This window comes from Rhinoraja longicauda, chromosome 28 (genome assembly GCF_053455715.1).
Source record: "Rhinoraja longicauda isolate Sanriku21f chromosome 28, sRhiLon1.1, whole genome shotgun sequence".
In the NCBI taxonomy this organism is placed as follows: domain Eukaryota; kingdom Metazoa; phylum Chordata; class Chondrichthyes; order Rajiformes; family Arhynchobatidae; genus Rhinoraja; species Rhinoraja longicauda.
The window spans coordinates 9,810,963-9,830,629 of record NC_135980.1 but is presented as its reverse complement, the minus strand read 5'-3'; the positions used below and the strand labels follow the sequence as shown (position 1 = coordinate 9,830,629).

The 19,667-nt window shown below is 45.4% G+C and overlaps 1 protein-coding gene and 1 long non-coding RNA gene across 4 annotated transcripts in view; one reads left to right on the top strand and one right to left on the bottom strand.

The window, feature by feature from the left end:
• The window catches only part of midn (midnolin), a 32,973-nt gene extending 21,368 nt beyond the window's left edge, over positions 1–11,605 (top strand). For both annotated transcript variants that reach the window (XM_078424316.1, XM_078424317.1), the window contains exon 8: positions 8,306–11,605. In XM_078424316.1, coding sequence (XP_078280442.1) covers positions 8,306–8,568 — 263 coding nt within the window. In that variant the 3' untranslated portion in view covers positions 8,569–11,605. The remainder of the gene's footprint in view (positions 1–8,305) is intronic.
• Positions 5,803–19,667, bottom strand: part of LOC144607453 (uncharacterized) — a 47,996-nt gene continuing 34,131 nt past the window's right edge. The window contains exons 3-4 of one of the 2 annotated variants that reach the window (XR_013549102.1): positions 9,708–9,774; positions 5,803–5,937 (exon numbers count right to left, since the gene is read on the bottom strand). This is a non-coding gene — a long non-coding RNA (uncharacterized LOC144607453). Of the gene's footprint in view, positions 5,938–8,521; positions 8,765–9,707; positions 9,775–19,667 lie in introns of those variants that run through there. The other variant, XR_013549101.1, reaches the window with a different exon arrangement.

The window sequence follows — 19,667 nt, the reverse complement described above, 5'->3', positions numbered from 1 at the left end:
GTCCTTGCTGTATGATTTTTCATCGAGCAAGTAGGACTGGCTGTAAATGGCTTCCCCATTAGGCATTGAGCCAAATTGAGAGAAGCTTGAGGTTTGGTCTGTGTTCAGCACCTGGTTCAGTAATCTTTCCCCTCTCTTGCATACTGACAATGAATCTTGGCCAGTGCATGCACTACTGATAGTTACTGCGGCAACTATGTGTCCAAGGGGGACACAGAACGGGGGGGAAATATAATCGGCCCCAGCAGTGTTAATAGCTGCTGATATTTATTCTGAAGATGGAGTGAAGAGAAGGTTACAGGCTGAGGTAGTGGAGAAGGACCTCATCTATGTCATGTGGCTAAAGGACTGAGGGGGGACTGGGTTTAGTAGCGATGGTCGTGGGATTGTTGGCACTGAATATAGACAGTCACTTTAAATGTTAAAGTGGCTCGACGGGGGCATAATGCATTTGAGAGCAGGATGTTTTTAGACGTTAGAGATACAGTGTGGAAACAGGCCCTTCGGCCCACCGAGTCAGTGCTGGCCAGCGATTAGCACGATCCTCTACCCTCGGGACAATTTACAATTTCACCCAAGCCAATTAACCTACCAACCTGTACGTCTTTAGAGCACGGGAGCAAACTAGAGCACCTGGGGGGAAAAAACCAAGAGGTCACGCGGAGAACGTACAAAATCCCTGCACTGGCAGCGCCCACAGTCAGGATCCAACCCGGGTCTCTGGCGCTGTAAGGCCGCAACCTCACCGCTGTGCCGCCCAGTGCACAACGGTGTCCATGCTAATGTTCTTTGCTTGATGGTTTTCATTTTGGAGCATTCTTACCATGAAGCAGAGAGCGCTAGCCAATAATGGGTTTCTTGTGCTGCAACAGCTGTTGATAAAGTCAGACCGAATAGAACAGTCGTCACCTGGGGGCGGCAGGACTTAGCTGGGATGGGCACCTTGGGAACGCAGTAGCATTACTTTGGCTGTAAATTGGATCTGTCTGTACCTGGGCTGTTTTTATTTTTATTCAAAGGCTTATAAGCAGCTTGCGAAGGCTTCTCTGCTCTACAACTGTAATTATCAGCTTTTCGAAACATCTGTCACATAAAGTGAGAAAGAGGGCCTCTTAATGTGTTTCGCTGACTTCATGCTTCATTCAGTGCAAACCGTGGAGAATAAATACGGAAATTTATGAAAGAGAATTTGTTGGATTTCCTCCCCCCTCCCCCCCCCACCCTCTTCTATGAGGAGCCTTTTGTTTTGTTTTTTCTCTCTCTCTTGCTATTTAAAGACCCAAACAAAGCGTGCACTATTCAGACAAACGTTGAGATAGCTGACATTGTAGTAGTTGAGGTCAGCTGCTTGGAAGGGAATGAGGAAATTGCAGCAGAGGCCATTGACTGTGGCACACATGGCCATGAATAATTTAAATCCCCTTGAAATAGTTTACAATGATGCTTTTGCAGTCAAAGCAGGAGTGTAGTCACAGCCATGCACTGTTTTCCCCTCTTTATTTATAGAAAGAATTCTGAGCCTAATTATTTCTTGGTATCAAAGCGCATTCATTGGATTTTCTCCACTTTGTGGCTCGAATCTCAAGTCAGTTCATGCTCCGACCACCGTCTCAGCTCTCTTTTGGTGCCGGCTCTCGAGTGTTGTACTTGTCGGCGTTGTTTGTATATGGCGGGCAAGAAGGCACTTCCATGGAAGCCGCTCTGTAACTTTTGATTGCTCCCCACTTCCTACGTAGCTTCCAGTGTTGCCGGCTTCTCCATCTCTCCTGATCCGGAATGAAGATCCATTTACATCAATATTAAAACTGGGTCCAAAAAACAAATCTCCACCCGGTAGCTTGTCTCGTGCTCAACAGTCCATTGCTCACCAGAATGCTCAAAATTGTGCAAGAACTGAATGGTGTTGATGCATTTGAAGAAGATTCTGTTGATTCCTCTCCTAGTCTTGAATTAAATACAAAGAATCCGGTTGTCTTTCAGGATGATCTTTCTCTCTATCTCTATCTCTCGCTCTCTCTCTCTCGCCATCTCTCCTCCCTCTCTCCTCTCTCTCCCTCCCTTGTTCTCCTCTCATTTTTCCTCCTCCCCTTGCCCTCTCTCTCTCTTGCCATCTCTCTTCCCCCTCTCACCCTTGCCATCTCTCCTCCCCCTCTCACCCTTGCCATCTCTCCTCCCCCTCTCACCCTTGCCATCTCTCCTCCCCCTCTCTCCCTTGCCATCTCTCCTCCCCCTCTCACCCCCCCCTCTCACCCTTGCCATCTCTCCTCCCCCTCTCTCTCTCTCTTGCCATCTCTCCTCCCCCTCTCTCCCCCCTTGCTATCTCTCCTCTCTCTCGACCTGCTCTGATCCTTGCATCTTTTCAGCTTTCTATCCTGCCTTCTAACTATGTTTAATTTAAACCAAATCCACCATTTTCCTTGAATCCATTTTTTTGTGATCTCGAGCCGCTGGAGCGTTCTGCCAACTTCTTCCTTCTTGCACAACCTTTTTGTGTATTTAAAAGAAACAAGTGCCTGTGTGTGACCTTGACACCACTTCCTCTATTTAACGAGTATTGTCTGCTCCAGGTGCAATGAACAGTGGCTTCCCTTTCTGCCCTTGCTCCACAACCAGACAAAAGATTGATTTGGTGTTTATTTACGTCTTAACAATTGGAGAGCGATGTACCACTGGAAATAGATTAATAATTATTGAAAAAGCTTGTAATGGTCCCAGATGCCACACCCTAAGAATACACACACCAATCTGCCTCAATAAAGTGGGATATATATCTCGCTTTGCTGCAATTGGCAGCAAAGGTGGAGTTGATACCTTATGGCACCAGAGACCCGGGTTCAATCCTGACTACGGGTGCTGTCTGTATGGAGTTTGTACGTTCTCCCCATGACCTGCATAGGTTTTCTCCGGGAGCTCTGCTCTCCTCCCACACCCCAAAGACGTACAGGTTTGTAGGTTAATTGGCCTCTGTAAATTGTCCTTAGTGTGGGTAGGATTTGAGAGCTGTGGGTTTCGGGTTGAGACCTCTCTTCAGACTGGTTAGGGTTAAGGGAAACGAGAGATATAGACGGTGACGTGGAGAGATAAAGAACAGTGAATGAAAGATGTGCAAAAAAGTAATGAAGGTAAAGGAAACGGGCCATTGGAAGCTGTTTGTAGGGTGATTTTTGTCTGAAGAAGGGTCTCGGCCCGAAACGTCACCCATTCCTTCTCTCCAGAGATGCTGCCTGTCCCGCTGAGTTACTCCAGCTTTTTTGTGTCCATCGTGGGCACTGGACTGGTCGAGAGATACAAAATGCTGGAGTAACTCAGCGGGTCAGGCAGCATCTCTGGAGAAAAGGAAGGTGTCTCGAGTCTGAAGAAGGGTTCTGACCCGCAAAATCACCCATACTTTTTTCTACAGACCCACTGAGTTCTACTGACCCGCTGAGTTACTCCAGCATTTTGTGCCTCTTCGGTGTAAACCAGCATCTGGCAGTCCCTCCCTGCACTGTACTGGTCTGTTTGGAAGCTGCAGGCACCTTGCTCAAACTTGAAGGACTGTAATAATAGAATAAGGAAGAGAAAGTAGCCCCTTTTGCAAGAAAAGGAATCGGGTTATTTGCATGAAATTCGTCCAGTAGAAAGATTATTACCTGCACTTTAAAATGCAATTAATTTAGTCTCTAGTTTGCATTTCTCGTGCCAGCGGTTTTTATTTGTGTGCACGTAAAGTCGTGCATGGTGGGATGGTGGGAAACAATGAAGCACTATTCATTGGATTGTTAATGCCGGATGTGGAGAGCCTGCAGGGGATGGGCTCATTGGTATTGCATTCATTCCGCCCACGCAGGCGGGCGGAGGCGTTGGGGAAGGTAGCGCGCAGGGTGGGGTGCGGGGGTGGAGGAGGTTGTAGGTGGCTGTGGCAGGAAGTGCACAGCCTCTGCCTTCCGCTCAGCCCTGCACTCCCTTGTGGTTTCCCCCTCGTAGCTTCAGTCCAGGTACAGCCACCATCTAACACCTGTTGACTTCAACCGGTTTTTGGTGTAACTTGTAACTACGCAGAACCCCCCTTGGATATTTTGTGCGTTTTTAGCAAGAGATGTACTTGGTAGAGGACAAAAATGTAACAAAGGCCTAATTACCACCGATAACTTCCTTCCCATTTCACCCTCGCCAGCATTCATATATTCATGGGCAGGCATATTGGGTCTTGTACTAATTGAGAAGACCTTCCCCCCCCCCCATGCCTTCTGATGTTTAAAAAAAAACCATTGTTGGGGATTTATTTGGCCACTGCTTGTGATTGGGAAATGTCCAGAGTACCATGTGGATCGCTGACAGACTCTAGGATCCTGTTGTCAGGTGTTGGATTCAGTTGTGCACTGGCAGGTATTTATAAACCTGCGGTGGCCCGAAAGGAAGTTTCCTTTTTAACAATACTTCAATAGACATTTTCTTCTCTGGAGGAAATGGTGGCTGCGCATAATTTAGCGTTCATGCACTCTGTGGCCCGGGATGGGAGGTTCGGAGCCTGGAGCACTACTTTGAGGTTTCTCTGGTGAACTTGGCTGAACATTTTGTTCATCCAGTTTTCCTGGCAAACCTTGGGATGCTGCCCCACAGTCACCCTGTATGGCGTACGTAAATGAAGGTCATATCTTCAGCTGGATGCAAGAGATCATGTGACACATGAGGTGACACAATTTTCTTAACTAAAACTACAGTTAATTTTTTTTTGTTTAGCCAAAACTCAAAAATGCGCAACTTGGATGCTGATTGGCTCTTGATACCCATTAATTGGTTGCGGCATTTGCAAAATGGCAGCAAATCAAAACTACTCTGTTTCAGTCTCAAAGTACAGTTTCATTTATGGAAAGAAAAGTAGGCCCTATGTCTATTCAATGACTCTTTTGTCAGAACGGGGTTCTGCACCTGAAACGTTAGCTGTTTCCTCAAGGTTTTATCTCGGTATTTCTCTTTGAGGTGACGCATCTGCATGTTTTTGATCGTCAAAGATTGTAATGTGGTGTGGGATGTAGAGCAGATAGAAACATAGAAAAAAGGTGCAGGAGTAGGTCATTTGGCCCTTTGAGCCAGGACTGCCATTCAAATGGCTGATCATCCAAAATCAGTACCCCGTTCCTGCTTTCCCCCCATGTCCCTTGATTCCGTTAACCCCAAGAGCTATATCTAACTCTCTCTTGAAAACACCCAGAATTGACCTCCACTGCTTTCTATGGCAGAGAATTCCACAGATTCACAACTCTCTGGGTGAAAAAGATTCTCCTCATCTCAGTCCTAAATGGCCTACCCCTGCGACCCCTGGTTCTGGACTCCCCCAACATCGGGACCATTTTTCCTGCATCTAGCCTGTCTGATCCCTTAACAATTTTATCTGCTTCTATAAGATCCACTCTCATCCTAAATTTCAGTGAATATAAGCCCAGACGATCCATTCTTTCATCATATGTTTTGTTTTACTATATAAAGGCATGGTTCTGATAGTCTAGTAACATCGGCTTGTGGATGGGTGGCCATTTTGTGAGGTGGTTTTGTCATTATGCAAACAACCAAATATTACACAATGAGTTGGTAGCTTCAGGGGATGGTCTGGTCTGCTTCATTTCTTTCAAATAAACTTCAAGGCTCTCCCGGAATGACAATGTGAGTGAGGTGCAGCCCTGAATGAGAATAATAATGTCCTGTTGACTGCACGGACGTTGACAAAGGGGAATGGATGTTTTTTCATAAGCTACTGAAATTTAATCATCTCAATCTTTCTCTGTCCATCTGCCATTCATGGCTAAATTGCGAAAAGCCGGTTTAAAATGGTGCAGCTTGTGACATTTTACAGATCGAGATGAGGACTGAGCGCGAGACGTCAATTTAAAATCTTACATTTGTAAATTATACCAGACGAACGGCAGGCCCACCCCTCCAGGTCTTGTATCAGCTCGCCTGGAGGAACAAAAATGAAATATTAGATTACACTTTGCTGTTGGTTGTTCTGTTTAATTGTGGGGGAGCAGCAACCACTGGTGTTTGATTCCAGTGAGGCATGGTTCCCATGTGGCGATCCCGTTCATATCTTGTTCCCCCATTTTGGACATGTGCTTGGCGCTCCACTGTAATAGCCATTGGCAGGTCTCGTGGCTGGGGTTGTGTGGCTGTTGCAAACGCTGCTTCTTAGAGTGGAATAGACACAGAAAGCTGGAGTAACTTAGCGGGACTGGCGGCATCTCTGGAGAGAAGGAAAGGGTGACTTTCGGGTCGAGACCCTTGTTAGGAACAAGGGATATAGATGATGGTGAAGAGCAATAAAGAACAATGAATGAAAGATATGGAAAGAAAGTAGCAATGATAAAGGAAACGGGCCATTGTCCGCTGTCTGTTAGGTGAAAACGAGAAGCTAGTGCGACTTGGGTGGGGAATGAAATTGTGGATCCTGCTCTCGAATAGAACAATTGGTTGGTCTTCACCTGCATGGGCATCGTTGGTCTCGACCCCGATTGGCTAACTCAAGACCTTTGGTTGGACCTCTGAGGTTTAGCAGATGTACCAGCTGAATCATTGCAGAAGACCAGGGTTGGTTGATCAGTAATTAGACCGGAATAATTCAACAAAGAAACTTCGCAATGTTTTGTAAAAGCTTCCCGAAATTAGTTTTTTAATGACTTTTTTCTCAAAGTCAATAGAAAACGAATGCAATGTTTATATAATGTCACTTCTCGCTGCTAAAACTTGCAACCATTTAGAAATGGGTATTATGATCTGACGTCCTGCTAACCAACTAAAAGCATAACTAAACATCGAGAAGCATCAAGGTGCTGTGGGCTCTTTGAATTTCCATTAACTTATGAAAGAAAGATCTATAGGAGCCACAGGGATAACCTTTAGCTCTCTGTTCCCATGGTAATGAATGAATGCACTCGCACTGATGTTTAATCAATACAATTCCCATGAGTTTCTAATGTTGGATTGATCGTGTCTAATGTACTGGCATTATTTAATTCCATTCAGTGGGGTGTAGCAAGATCTTTTGAAAAGACTTGGTTTTTCAATGACTAATTCGCCCTCATTTACAGCCGGCTTTTAACCCTTTTTGAGTTAGTTGGGTCCAATATATTCCACTGAGATTAAAGGTCAATACTGAAAAGCAGCCCGATCGTTAGCAGCAAGTCAGCAAAATCGAGACCATCCGAAGGTTCTGGGCTGTGAACTAAGAAACAAAACTCTGCACTCTGTTTCTTCCCCTTTTGCTCGAACTTTGAGTTTGACTCGTGTGCTATTATCTGGTCTGTTTGGGTAGTACCCCAAAATAGGGCTTTCACTGTTCCTCAGTACATGCAACAATGATAAATCTATACCTAAAAACAACAGTTTGTGTTTTATTATGTTTATATGAAAACCACATTTACTGGCCCCTTTGAATTGCCCTTGAAAAGGTAGTGATGGGTGGCTGCCTTGAGTCTTTGTTGTCCTCTGGTGAAGGTTCTCCCATGGTGCTATTGGAGTGGGGGGGGGGGGGAGGGGTCAGGATTTCTACCCAGTGGCAGTGAAGGGGCAGCAATACAAGTCGGGATGGGGTGCATTTTATTCAGCAGCTGCTGAATATTGTAGTTCCTTGCCCTTCCCGGCTATGGAGGCCGTGTGTTTAGCAACAGCCATCGAAGTAGCAGTGGCCGGTAAATGCAATGCTTTTTAGTCCATATTACAGCCAAGTCCAAAGCATACTGATAGTGTAATAATGATTTTAACAAAAACTGTAGTATAGTGATTTTGTCCTGTGAATTGCAATTCTGACGAGCCGGTGTTTTGTAAGAGACCTGGTTAATTCCAAGGTATCACAAAATGCTGGAGTAACTCAGCAGGTCAGGCAGCATCTAGGAGAGAGGGAATGGGTGACGTTTAGGGTCGACACCCTTCAGACTAAAGATGCTGCCTGACCTGCTGAGTTACTCCAGCATTTTGAGATACCTTCGATTTGTACCAGCATCTGCAGTTATTTTCCTACATAGCTGGCTAATTCCAATAATAAGTGGATAGGACGGGTTTGGAGGGATATGGGCCAAACGCAGGCAGGCGGGACTGGTGCAGCTGGGACATGTTGGCCGGTGTTGGGCCGAAGGGCCTGTTTCCTCGCTGTATCACTCTCCGACTCTGCAAGTGGTCATTAGATTTATATGAAGGTCACCTTGTTTCTGAATTCAAGGCTAAGCAACGGAGATATTTGAACGTAATGTAACCCGCGGGTGTGAGAAGTTGTGAGAAGTGTTTGTTTGCGCACTCGACGGTTGATTTGACGAGCGACTTTCTTTCGTTGCAGGCGACCGACTGCGACAGACGGAGAACCGTGCGACTCGTTGCAAGGTGGAGCGCCTGCAGCTGCTGATGCAACAGAAGAGGATGCGCAGGAAGGCTCGGAGGGACGCCAGGGCACCCTACCAGTGGCTGCCAAAGCGCAAGTCCAGCCGGACAAACAGCAACAGCAGCGTGTCGAGCGATGGCAGCCTAGACTTGGACTTTGAGGACGCTGTGTGGAAGCCTGAAGTCAAAGCTGATATCAAGTCTGAATTTGTCGTGGCATAGACCTACCTTGGCAAGGGGCGTAAAGAGCAGGACTGTTTTCGATTTCGGCGACCAAAATGTACTCTGAGCAAACTTCTAGTGGTTGCAAGTGGAATATACAGAAGATGGGGAGAGAGAGAGAGAGAGAGTGAGAAAGAAAAGAAAAGAAAAGAAAAGAGAGTTTAAAGTGTGGTCTCCTGAAATCAGGACTGTACATCTGAAAAAAAACAAACATTTAGTTACCACAAAACACGAACGCTGTCTGCTGTTTAAGTTGGGGGAAAGTAAAGTCACATGATTAAGTGGATCTAACAAACAGTGGTTGGCGTGTCTGCAGTAACAACAAATGGCTGCCTTACAAAATGGCCAATCATGATGGAGATTGGCGAAGACTCGGCATGTCCGAACATGAGAATGCCTTTCCTCTTGATGATAAAAGCTGTGCCGTAAAGCTGCTTGTTGCCATGGTTGCACTGTTTTTTTTTCCGCGCAAAGGTAGCTATAGCTTTAAAAAAAAAAAAGCCTCCCTTGCCCCTCTGAAAAAGGAGGGCGGTCAATACTTTTATCAGAAAGGAAAGAAATGAAGTCTTTAAAAAAACTAAAAAAAACAAAACCCATAATACTGTATGTAGCATTGTTCACCAACACTCTGGAAGCATTTAGTTTTTGACATTTTGCACAACTATTGACAGCGTGACAACAGGTAGCTTTCGTTCGAGCAGGTTTGTCCAGTGTTGACTGCACACACCCCCCCCCCCTCCCCTCCCCCCGGCTGTGACGTGTCTGTTGACCCTGTGGAAACGGTTGACTTTGGAGACAAAGGCAGTGGGTGTTGTTTGTCCTGCAGCCTCTTTCCCGATGCCTGGTTTCAGACTGGAAAGGGTTTAAGTTGCAGATGTGGGCGGGGAAGGTGCCGGTAACTTGGGTCACCTTCGCCCCGCTGTTTTGGGAAGGGAGGGGCGTGGAATCTACACAGTGAGGCAAAATATAAACACCCTCTTTTTGTTTTATTGGTAATTATTTTTTTCAGACAGAACTGAGCCAGATCATTTTAGAGGTACGTTCGCTGGTGGTACAGTACTAACTGACGTAGACTGTAGATAAACTGCAAGATCCAATATCTCTCTCATTGCTTTCTGCAAACCACATCTCGGACTTACCAGTAGATGGAAGCTTTTTTCTGACTTCAGTACAGTGCAGTCCAGGTGGATGGCCATTGACTTAGTCCTGGGGAAAAAAGATGATTAGTGTACTGCAGGCCTTGGCATTGTCAGAAGAATTCCCACTCTGCTTAACCCAATGCAAGTGTTATTGCTTTAGCCCAATGGTACAAGTTTTAATTTTCCAAAAAAAAAAACCCCTTGGAATTCCGTACCAATTTATTTTTGTTAGGTAACAAATTTGCATTTTGGGGTGCGCGCGTGTGTGTGTGTGAAAAAAACAGACAACAGCATGTATTAGGAGGGTTGGTGGGATGGGGAGGGGGTATGTGTTTTTTGGATAAGATTTGTTGAGTAAGCCTCTTGCATGTCCTCTTTAAAAGGCGGCACCTGGAGCGAGGGTCTGTTTCGGCAAGCACCCCCGCGATGTCAAACTGCAAAGGTTAGTTTTGAGCTCTGCAGTGGGGCTTGGTTTGAAATGAAGTTTAAATGTGCGGCGGCTGTTGGCCGGCCGCGGTGAGAACTGCAGAGTGCGTGAGGTGTGTTCCTACAATGTTTTCAAAACAATCGGCCCTGCTCTCGTTTAGCAATGTCTCCCAAGACGACAAATTTTAAGATTTGAAGAACCCACTGACCTACCATTGCAATACTGTGATGTCTCAACCCAATCTCTTCCTCACCAGTGTCAGGAACACAAGTGCCTTTTTTGATCGTGAAGTCTGCTTCTGTGTCCTTGGCCCTCGGCTGGGAGAACTTCCCTCCCACCGCCCCAGTCCCACACGTGCTCTTACTTACAGTCTATGGAAAGACCAGTGCTGGCTGCATCTCCTTCCCCCCCACCTGCCCACCCCACACTTCTTTTTGTTGTCTTCCTGTAGTCTGCGTGCTTTTCTCCGTCTTTGTCATTTGAATCGAGACTTGTTTCTGCTCGCTGCTGTGCAAAGAGAAATGCTATGACACTCTACTCCACGCTGAATAGGCCGTGCCTCCATTATCTGTGCGACAAGACCCAGCAAGGCCATTGTAGTGTATCAGTGTGCCACCTGGGCCCGTAGTGTCCCGTGACTTGGGCACAAGTTATGACGTTCCACTTCTGTTTGTGACCTTCCTGCTCGTATTTACTGTAGGTTTTTTATATATAAACACATATATATATTTAACTGACTTTGTACTGTGTGCTTTCCATTGTGCCCCTATCCTGGTTTTAAACAAAAAACGTAAAGAAGCATTAATTCACCAGTTTGTTGGTGGAGATTAAATGTATGAACACCTCATTTAAATATTCTGTATTCTTGTAGCCAATTTAAAAAAAAAAAGATACAATGTTCTAGCTAGCCTGGTGTAGCACAAATGTGACTGTATTAATTTATAAACCAAAATGGTGACTGTGAACTAGGTATTTATTTGTGCTTTTGAAAGTCTTTTGAGAGGGGGAGGGGTTAAGCGACGTCACAGTTTGAACGTGGCCAGGGTTGATGCAATCTCCTCCATGGATTCTGCACCAGTTTCCATTAATTCTAAGCAATACATTTCATTGTGACTTGGAATGGGCCTTTTGTTGTTCACTTGGGTTGGGGGGGTTGGTTCAATGGAACCCAAATATTATTGTCACTTGGGATTTTGCATTTACCTCTGCCTTATACACTTGGCAAGACATGAGGGTTGGCAGATTGTCAACCGAAGCATTGGAATGAAGCAGAAAACAGTAAATTATGTATTGGTATGTAGATAAACTTACATGCATGTATCATTAGGACTTGACAATGGTTTGTGGGACATACAGTAATTGGTTGTTATGTGGTAATCTGAACATGTACAAACTTGTATTAGGTTTTTGTATAGCATTGGAGAAAAAAAAGCAACTCCACAGGTATAAATAATAATAAAAGACCAAATGTTGGTGATAAACATATTTTTCATGTTTGTGTTGCTTTATTATCACAAACTCTTTATTCTTCAGGTCTTTGATGTCCTCTGCCTGAAATTACTTTGCAAGCAGACCTTTATCTGTTAAGTCGATACTGTAGAGGTCATTGTATCCTCTCTAGATATTAGATATTTTTCCTGCATTGGCTACGAATGGATAATCAAAGGCAAAAGTAACAGCTTAATTTCCCACTGGAGGATACATATGCCATAAAATGTCTCGTCACCCAGGTTTTCTTTTTAGAAGCAACTATTCATAGTGATATAAAACACCACATGCTGGGAAATTCGTTAAACCATGCGGGATCTGTGGAAAGAGAAGCAGCCAGTGTTTTGGGTCTACAACCCATTGTTGGCACCAAAATGTTCTCGCTCCACAGATAGACACAAAATGTTGGAGTAACTCATCGGGACAGGCAGCATCTCTGGACAGAAGGAATGGGTAACGTTTCGAGTCGAGCCACTTCTTCAGACCGAAGGTATTTATTCACAAAATGCTGGAGTATCTCAGCATCTCAGGAGAGAAGGAATGGGTGACGTTTTGGGTCGAGACTCTTCTTCAGACTGATGAAGGGTCTCGACCCGAAACGTCACCCATTCCTTCTCTCCTGAGATGCTGCCTGACCTGCTGAGTTACTCCAGCATGTTGTGAATAAATACCTTCGATTTGTACCAGCATCTGCAGTTATTTTCTTGTACCACTTCTTCAGACGAGTCAGGGGAAAGGGAAGCGAGTGATATGGACAGTGATGTAGAGAGATATAGACCAAATTAATGAAATATACGTGAAAAAGTAACGATAATAAAGGAAACCGGCCATTGTTAGCTGTTTGCTAGGTGAGAACGGGAAGCTGGTGCGACTTGGGTGGGGGAGGGATGGCGGGAGAGGGAGTGAAGGGGTTACTTGAAGTTGGAGGAGCCAATATTCATACCACTGGGCTGTAAGCTGCCCAAGTGAAATATGAGATGCTGTTCCTCCAATTTGTGATTGGCTTCACACTGACAATGGATGAGGACTAGGACTGAAAGGTCAGCATGGGAAGGGGAATTAAACTTTAGCAATCTCTGCAGATTCTGCCTGACCTGCTAAGGTTTCCATGCATTGCACCAGGTTTCAGGTTTTCAGAAGCTGCTGGGTTTTCTTATAATTGTAGTGATCCCCCAGACATGAGTCACATCACAAAAGTCATCAAAAAGAAAAACAACATTGACTATACCTACAAGTCTGAGCACTTTTTTTCCATGGAATATTCTGACATTTATGTTTTGGTTCACCTTGATCCAGTTTCTTTAATGGTTTGATTGAACACTTTAATCTCGAGTGGTATCAGACTAATCTTTAATTCACCAAACCTTTGCCCTTAGATACAATCCAACCACACCCCTCTGCCTTAATTAGGAGTACAACTCTTACCTTTTTGGTAGGAAGGATCTGAGGATCAGAAAATGTCGAACCGAATGGTTTGGAGATTGGTCCAAACATGTCCTGAATGGCAGGACTTTGCCTTGTGGCAAACTTTCATTTTTCTTTGGAATGCCTTGAACTGGATCCCTATGCCTTATAAATAATCGCATCTGCCGTCTCGCTGATGTTAGTTTGGTTTAGAGATACAGTGCAGAAACAGGCCCTGCAGATCCGTGTACAATCCGTGCCCACCAGCGGTTTCTGCAGAACACTATCCTACACACACTAGAGACAAATTACACTGATACCGAGCCAATTAACCTACAGACCTGTACATCTTTGGAGTGTGGGAGGAAACTGAAGATCTCGGAGAAAACCCACACAGGTCACTGGGAGAACGTACAAACCCCATACAGACAGCCCCCGTAGTCTGGATCGAACCCGGGTGTCCGGCGCTGTAAGGCAGCAACTCTACCGCTGTGCCACCACACCCCATTTATTTTAGAGAAATCCACAATACCCTCAGTTTGTTTCAAGGTGGGGGGTTCATTTGTCAACTTCCGTGACCGTATTTAAAATCCCCGATTTTCTAGAATCGGGAAAGCAATGACTGAGTTCTTCAGAACGTAATAACTGAAAGCTCATTATCGGGGACCAGAGGACATAGGTTCAAGGTGAAGGGGAAAATAATTCATAGGAATCTGAGGGGTAACGGTGTATGGAACAAGCTGCCAGAGGAGGTAGTTGAGGCTGGGACTATCCCAATATTTAAGAAACAGACAGGTACATGGATTGGACAGGTTTGGAGGGATATGGACCAAATGCAGGCAGGTGGGACTAGTGTAGCTGGGGCATGTTGGTCAGTGTGGGCAAGTTGTGCCGAAGGGCCTGTTTCCACACTATCACTCTATGACTATCTTCCTAAAGATAGAATATCTAAATAAAGGTCCGTTGCTTTAATGTGCAATGAGCGCAATAGGTGAAGGGGTAATACCTAAGCAGCCATTTTCTGTAGCTGCAATTGGTTTTGTATTGCAGAGATAAAGAGGAATGGGTAGGAAGGAACTGCAGTTGCCAGATAGCCAAAAAGTGCTGGAGTAACTCAGGGGGTCAGGCAGCATCTTGGAGAGAAAGGATGGATGACGTTTCACCTCGGAACCTTTCTTCAGACAAAGAAGAATGGGTGTTGTTTATCTAGATGTTGGAAGACGCTGGGGTATATCATATCATATATATACAGCCGGAAACAGGCCTTTTCGGCCCACCAAGTCCGTGCCGCCCAGCGATCCCCGTACATTAACACTATCCTACACCCACTAGGGACAATTTTTACATTTACCCAGCCAATTAACCTACATACCTGTACGTCTTTGGAGTGTGGGAGGAAACCGAAGCACCTGGAGAAACCCCACGCAGGTCACGGGGAGAACGTCACAGTTTGAACGTGGCCAGGGTTGATGCAATCTCCTCCATGGATTCTGCACCAGTTTCCATTAATTCTAAGCAATACATTTCATTGTGACTTGGAATGGGCCTTTTGTTGTTCACTTGGGTTGGGGGGGTTGGTTCAATGGAACCCAAATATTATTGTCACTTGGGATTTTGCATTTACCTCTGCCTTATACACTTGACAAGACATGAGGGTTGGCAGATTGTCAACCGAAGCATTGGAATGAAGCAGAAAACAGTAAATTATGTATTGGTATGTAGATAAACTTACATGCATGTATCATTAGGACTTGACAATGGTTTGTGGGACATACAGTAATTGGTTGTTATGTGGTAATCTGAACATGTACAAACTTGTATTAGGTTTTTGTATAGCATTGGAGAAAAAAAAGCAACTCCACAGGTATAAATAATAATAAAAGACCAAATGTTGGTGATAAACATATTTTTCATGTTTGTGTTGCTTTATTATCACAAACTCTTTATTCTTCAGGTCTTTGATGTCCTCTGCCTGAAATTACTTTGCAAGCAGACCTTTATCTGTTAAGTCGATACTGTAGAGGTTATTGTATCCTCTCTAGATATTAGATATTTTTCCTGCATTGGCTACGAATGGATAATCAAAGGCAAAAGTGGCAGCTTAATTTCCCACTGGAGGATACATATGCCATAAAATGTCTCGTCACCCAGGTTTTCTTTTTAGAAGCAACTATTCATAGTGATATAAAACACCACATGCTGGGAAATTCGTTAAACCATGCGGGATCTGTGGAAAGAGAAGCAGCCAGTGTTTTGGGTCTACAACCCATTGTTGGCACCAAAATGTTCTCGCTCCACAGATAGACACAAAATGTTGGAGTAACTCATCGGGACAGGCAGCATCTCTGGACAGAAGGAATGGGTAACGTTTCGAGTCGAGCCACTTCTTCAGACTGAAGGTATTTATTCACAAAATGCTGGAGTATCTCAGCATCTCAGGAGAGAAGGAATGGGTGACGTTTTGGGTCGAGACCCTTCTTCAGACTGATGAAGGGTCTCGACCCGAAACGTCACCCATTCCTTCTCTCCTGAGATGCTGCCTGACCTGCTGAGTTACTCCAGCATGTTGTGAATAAATACCTTCGATTTGTACCAGCATCTGCAGTTATTTTCTTATACCACATCTTCAGACTAGTCAGGGGAAAGGGAAGCGAGTGATATGGACAGTGATGTAGAGAGATATAGACCAAATTAATGAAATATACGTGAAAAAGTAACGATAATAAAGGAAACCGGCCATTGTTAGCTGTTTGCTAGGTGAGAACGGGAAGCTGGTGCGACTTGGGTGGGGGAGGGATGGCGGGAGAGGGAGTGAAGGGGTTACTTGAAGTTGGAGGAGTCAATATTCATACCACTGGGCTGTAAGCTGCCCAAGTGAAATATGAGATGCTGTTCCTCCAATTTGTGATTGGCTTCACACTGACAATGGATGAGGACTAGGACAGAAAGGTCTGCATGGGAAGGGGAATTAAACTTTAGCAATCTCTGCAGATTCTGCCTGACCTGCTAAGGTTTCCATGCATTGCACCAGGTTTCAGGTTTTCAGAAGCTGCTGGGTTTTCTTATAATTGTAGTGATCCCCCAGACATGAGTCACATCACAAAAGTCATCAAAAAGAAAAACAACATTGACTATACCTACAAGTCTGAGCACTTTTTTTCCATGGAATATTCTGACAATTATGTTTTGGTTCACCTTGATCCAGTTTCTTTAATGGTTTGATTGAACACTTTAATCTCGAGTGGTATCAGACTAATCTTTAATTCACCAAACCTTTGCCCTTAGATACAATCCAACCACACCCCTCTGCCTTAATTAGGAGTACAACTCTTACCTTTTTGGTAGGAAGGATCTGAGGATCAGAAAATGTCGAACCGAATGGTTTGGAGATTGGTCCAAACATGTCCTGAATGGCAGGACTTTGCCTTGTGGCAAACTTTCATTTTTCTTTGGAATGCCTTGAACTGGATCCCTATGCCTTATAAATAATCGCATCTGCCGTCTCGCTGATGTTAGTTTGGTTTAGAGATACAGTGCAGAAACAGGCCCTGCAGATCCGTGTACAATCCGTGCCCACCTGCGGTTTCTGCAGAACACTATCCTACACACACTAGAGACAAATTACACTGATACCGAGCCAATTAACCTACAGACCTGTACATCTTTGGAGTGTGGGAGGAAACTGAAGATCTCGGAGAAAACCCACACAGGTCACTGGGAGAACGTACAAACCCCATACAGACAGCCCCCGTAGTCTGGATCGAACCCGGGTGTCCGGCGCTGTAAGGCAGCAACTCTACCGCTGCGCCACCACACCCCATTTATTTTAGAGAAATCCACAATACCCTCAGTTTGGTTCAAGGTGGGGGGTTCATTTGTCAACTTCCGTGACCGTATTTAAAATCCCCGATTTTCTAGAATCGGGAAAGCAATGACTGAGTTCTTCAGAACGTAATAACTGAAAGCTCATTATCGGGGACCAGAGGACATAGGTTCAAGGTGAAGGGGAAAAGAATTCATAGGAATCTGAGGGGTAACTGGGTGTATGGAACAAGCTGCCAGAGGAGGTAGTTGAGGCTGGGACTATCCCAATATTTAAGAAACAGTTAGACAGGTACATGGATTGGACAGGTTTGGAGGGATATGGACCAAATGCAGGCAGGTGGGACTAGTGTAGCTGGGGCATGTTGGCCAGTGTGGGCAAGTTGTGCCAAAGGGCCTGTTTCCACACTATCACTCTATGACTATCTTCCTAAAGATAGAATATCTAAATAAAGGTCCGTTGCTTTAATGTGCAATGAGCGCAATAGGTGAAGGGGTAATACCTAAGCAGCCATTTTCTGTAGCTGCAATTGGTTTTGTATTGCAGAGATGAAGAGGAATGGGTAGGAAGGAACTGCAGTTGCCGGATAGCCAAAAAGTGCTGGAGTAACTCAGGGGGGTCAGGCAGCATCTTGGAGAGAAAGGATGGGTGACGTTTCACCTTGGAACCTTTCTTCAGACAAAGAAGAATGGGTGTTGTTTATCTAGATGTTGGAAGACGCTGGGGTATATCATATCATATATATACAGCCGGAAACAGGCCTTTTCGGCCCACCAAGTCCGTGCCGCCCAGCGATCCCCGTACATTAACACTATCCTACACCCACTAGGGACAATTTTTACATTTACCCAGCCAATTAACCTACATACCTGTACGTCTTTGGAGTGTGGGAGGAAACCGAAGATCTCGGAGAAAACCCACGCAGGTCACGGGGAGAACGTACAAACTCCTTACAGTGCAGCACCCGTAGTTAGGATCGAACCTGAGTCTCTGGCGCTGCACTCGCTGTAAAGCAGCAACTCTACCGCTGCGCTACCGTCTAACTGACAGTGACATAGCGGGACTTTAATGAATTCTAATAGTTAGTGCTTGGGTTAGAAACTTAGGCCATTGAACTTCTCCCCAGGTGAGAGGGGGAAAATATTAATAGAAGCTATATCCACACAGGGAGGTGGGTACATGGAATGAGCAGCCAGAGGAGGTAATTGAGGTAGGAACTATGACAAGATCTAAACAGTGGCGCAGTGGTAGATTTGCTGCCTTACAGAGCTTGCAGCACCTGAGACCCGGGTTCAATCCCGACTCTGGGTACCGTCTGTACGGAGTTTGTACGCTCTCCCCGTGATCGCATGGGTTTTCTCTGAGATCTTCGGTTTCCTCCCACACTCCAAAGACATACAGGCAGGTTAATTGGCTTGGTATAAGTGCAAATTGTCCCTTGTGTGGGTAGGATAGCGTTAATGTGCGGGGATCGCTGGTCGGTGCGGACACGGTAGGCCGAAGGGCCTGTTTCAGCGCTGTATCTCTAAACTAAACTAGTAGGAAAAGCACAAGTGGATCGGCACTGATCCCATCCTTTGGCAAGGACACCAAAGATACATCTATGGCTCTCTTCATCCAGATAGTGCCTCTGGTTCCTTTACATCCAGTTGAGAGAGCAAACAGGACTGGTTTATCAGCTCATCCAACTGCATCCCTTCAGCACAAAGCTGAAGTGTCAGCCTGGATTGTTGTGCTGAAGTCGCTGGAGTGAGACTTGAACACTCGACCTTCAGTATCAGAGGTGAAGGCGCCGGCATCACGGGTGGTGGAGCCATTACAACAACCAGGGGCAAAGCTAAAAAATATCCACTTTGGATGGAATCCTTTTGATGCCGATTAAAAATGTACATTCACGTCCACAATGACAGTCTCCTTATTCCTAGTAGCCAGGAACAGGTGGTGCAGCGGTAGAGCTACTGCCTTATAGCGCCAGAGACCCGGGTTCAATCCTGACTGTGGTGCTTATCTGTATGGAGTTTGTACATTCTCCCCGCGACCTGCATGGGTTTTCTCTGAGATCTTCGGTTTCCTCCCACTCTTCAAAGACATACAGGTTTGTAGGTTAATTGGCCTGGTATAAATGTAAAATGCCTCTAGTGTGTGTAGGGTAGTGCTGGTCGGCACGGACTCGGTGGGCTGATGAGCCTGTTTCCATGCTGTATCTCTAAACTAACCTGAACAGAAACTGCTAGTAATTTGTAGTCACAATGAACTGCAGAGGCCAGTTCACAAAAAAAGACACAAAGTGACTGAGCAGGCAGTATCTCAGGAGAACTTAGATAGCCAACGTTTTGTGTCAGCGCAGTGTAACAGGCAGAGATGAAAATGACCGTGGGTCAGAATGCGACTGCACAATTTAAAGCAACGAGCCCCCAATTTGTCAACACATTATAACATCATTGAACACTCATCTGGTATCGGCGAAACCAAACGCAGGCTCGGCGATCGCTTCGCGCAACACCTTCGCTCAGTCCGCCTTAATCAACCTGATCTCCCGGTGGCTGAGCACTTCAACTCCCCCTCCCACTCCCAGTCTGACCTTTCTGTCATGGGCCTCCTCCAGTGCCATAGTGAGGCCCACCGGAAATTGGAGGAACAGCACCTCATATTTCGCTTGAGCAGCTTTCAGCCCAGTGGTATGAACATTGTCTTCTCCAACTTTTGATAGTTCCTCTGTCCCTCTCTTCCCCTCCCCCTTCCCAGATCTCCCACTATCTTCCTGTCTCCACCTATATCCTTCCTTTGTCCCACCCCCCTGACATCAGTCTGAAGAAGG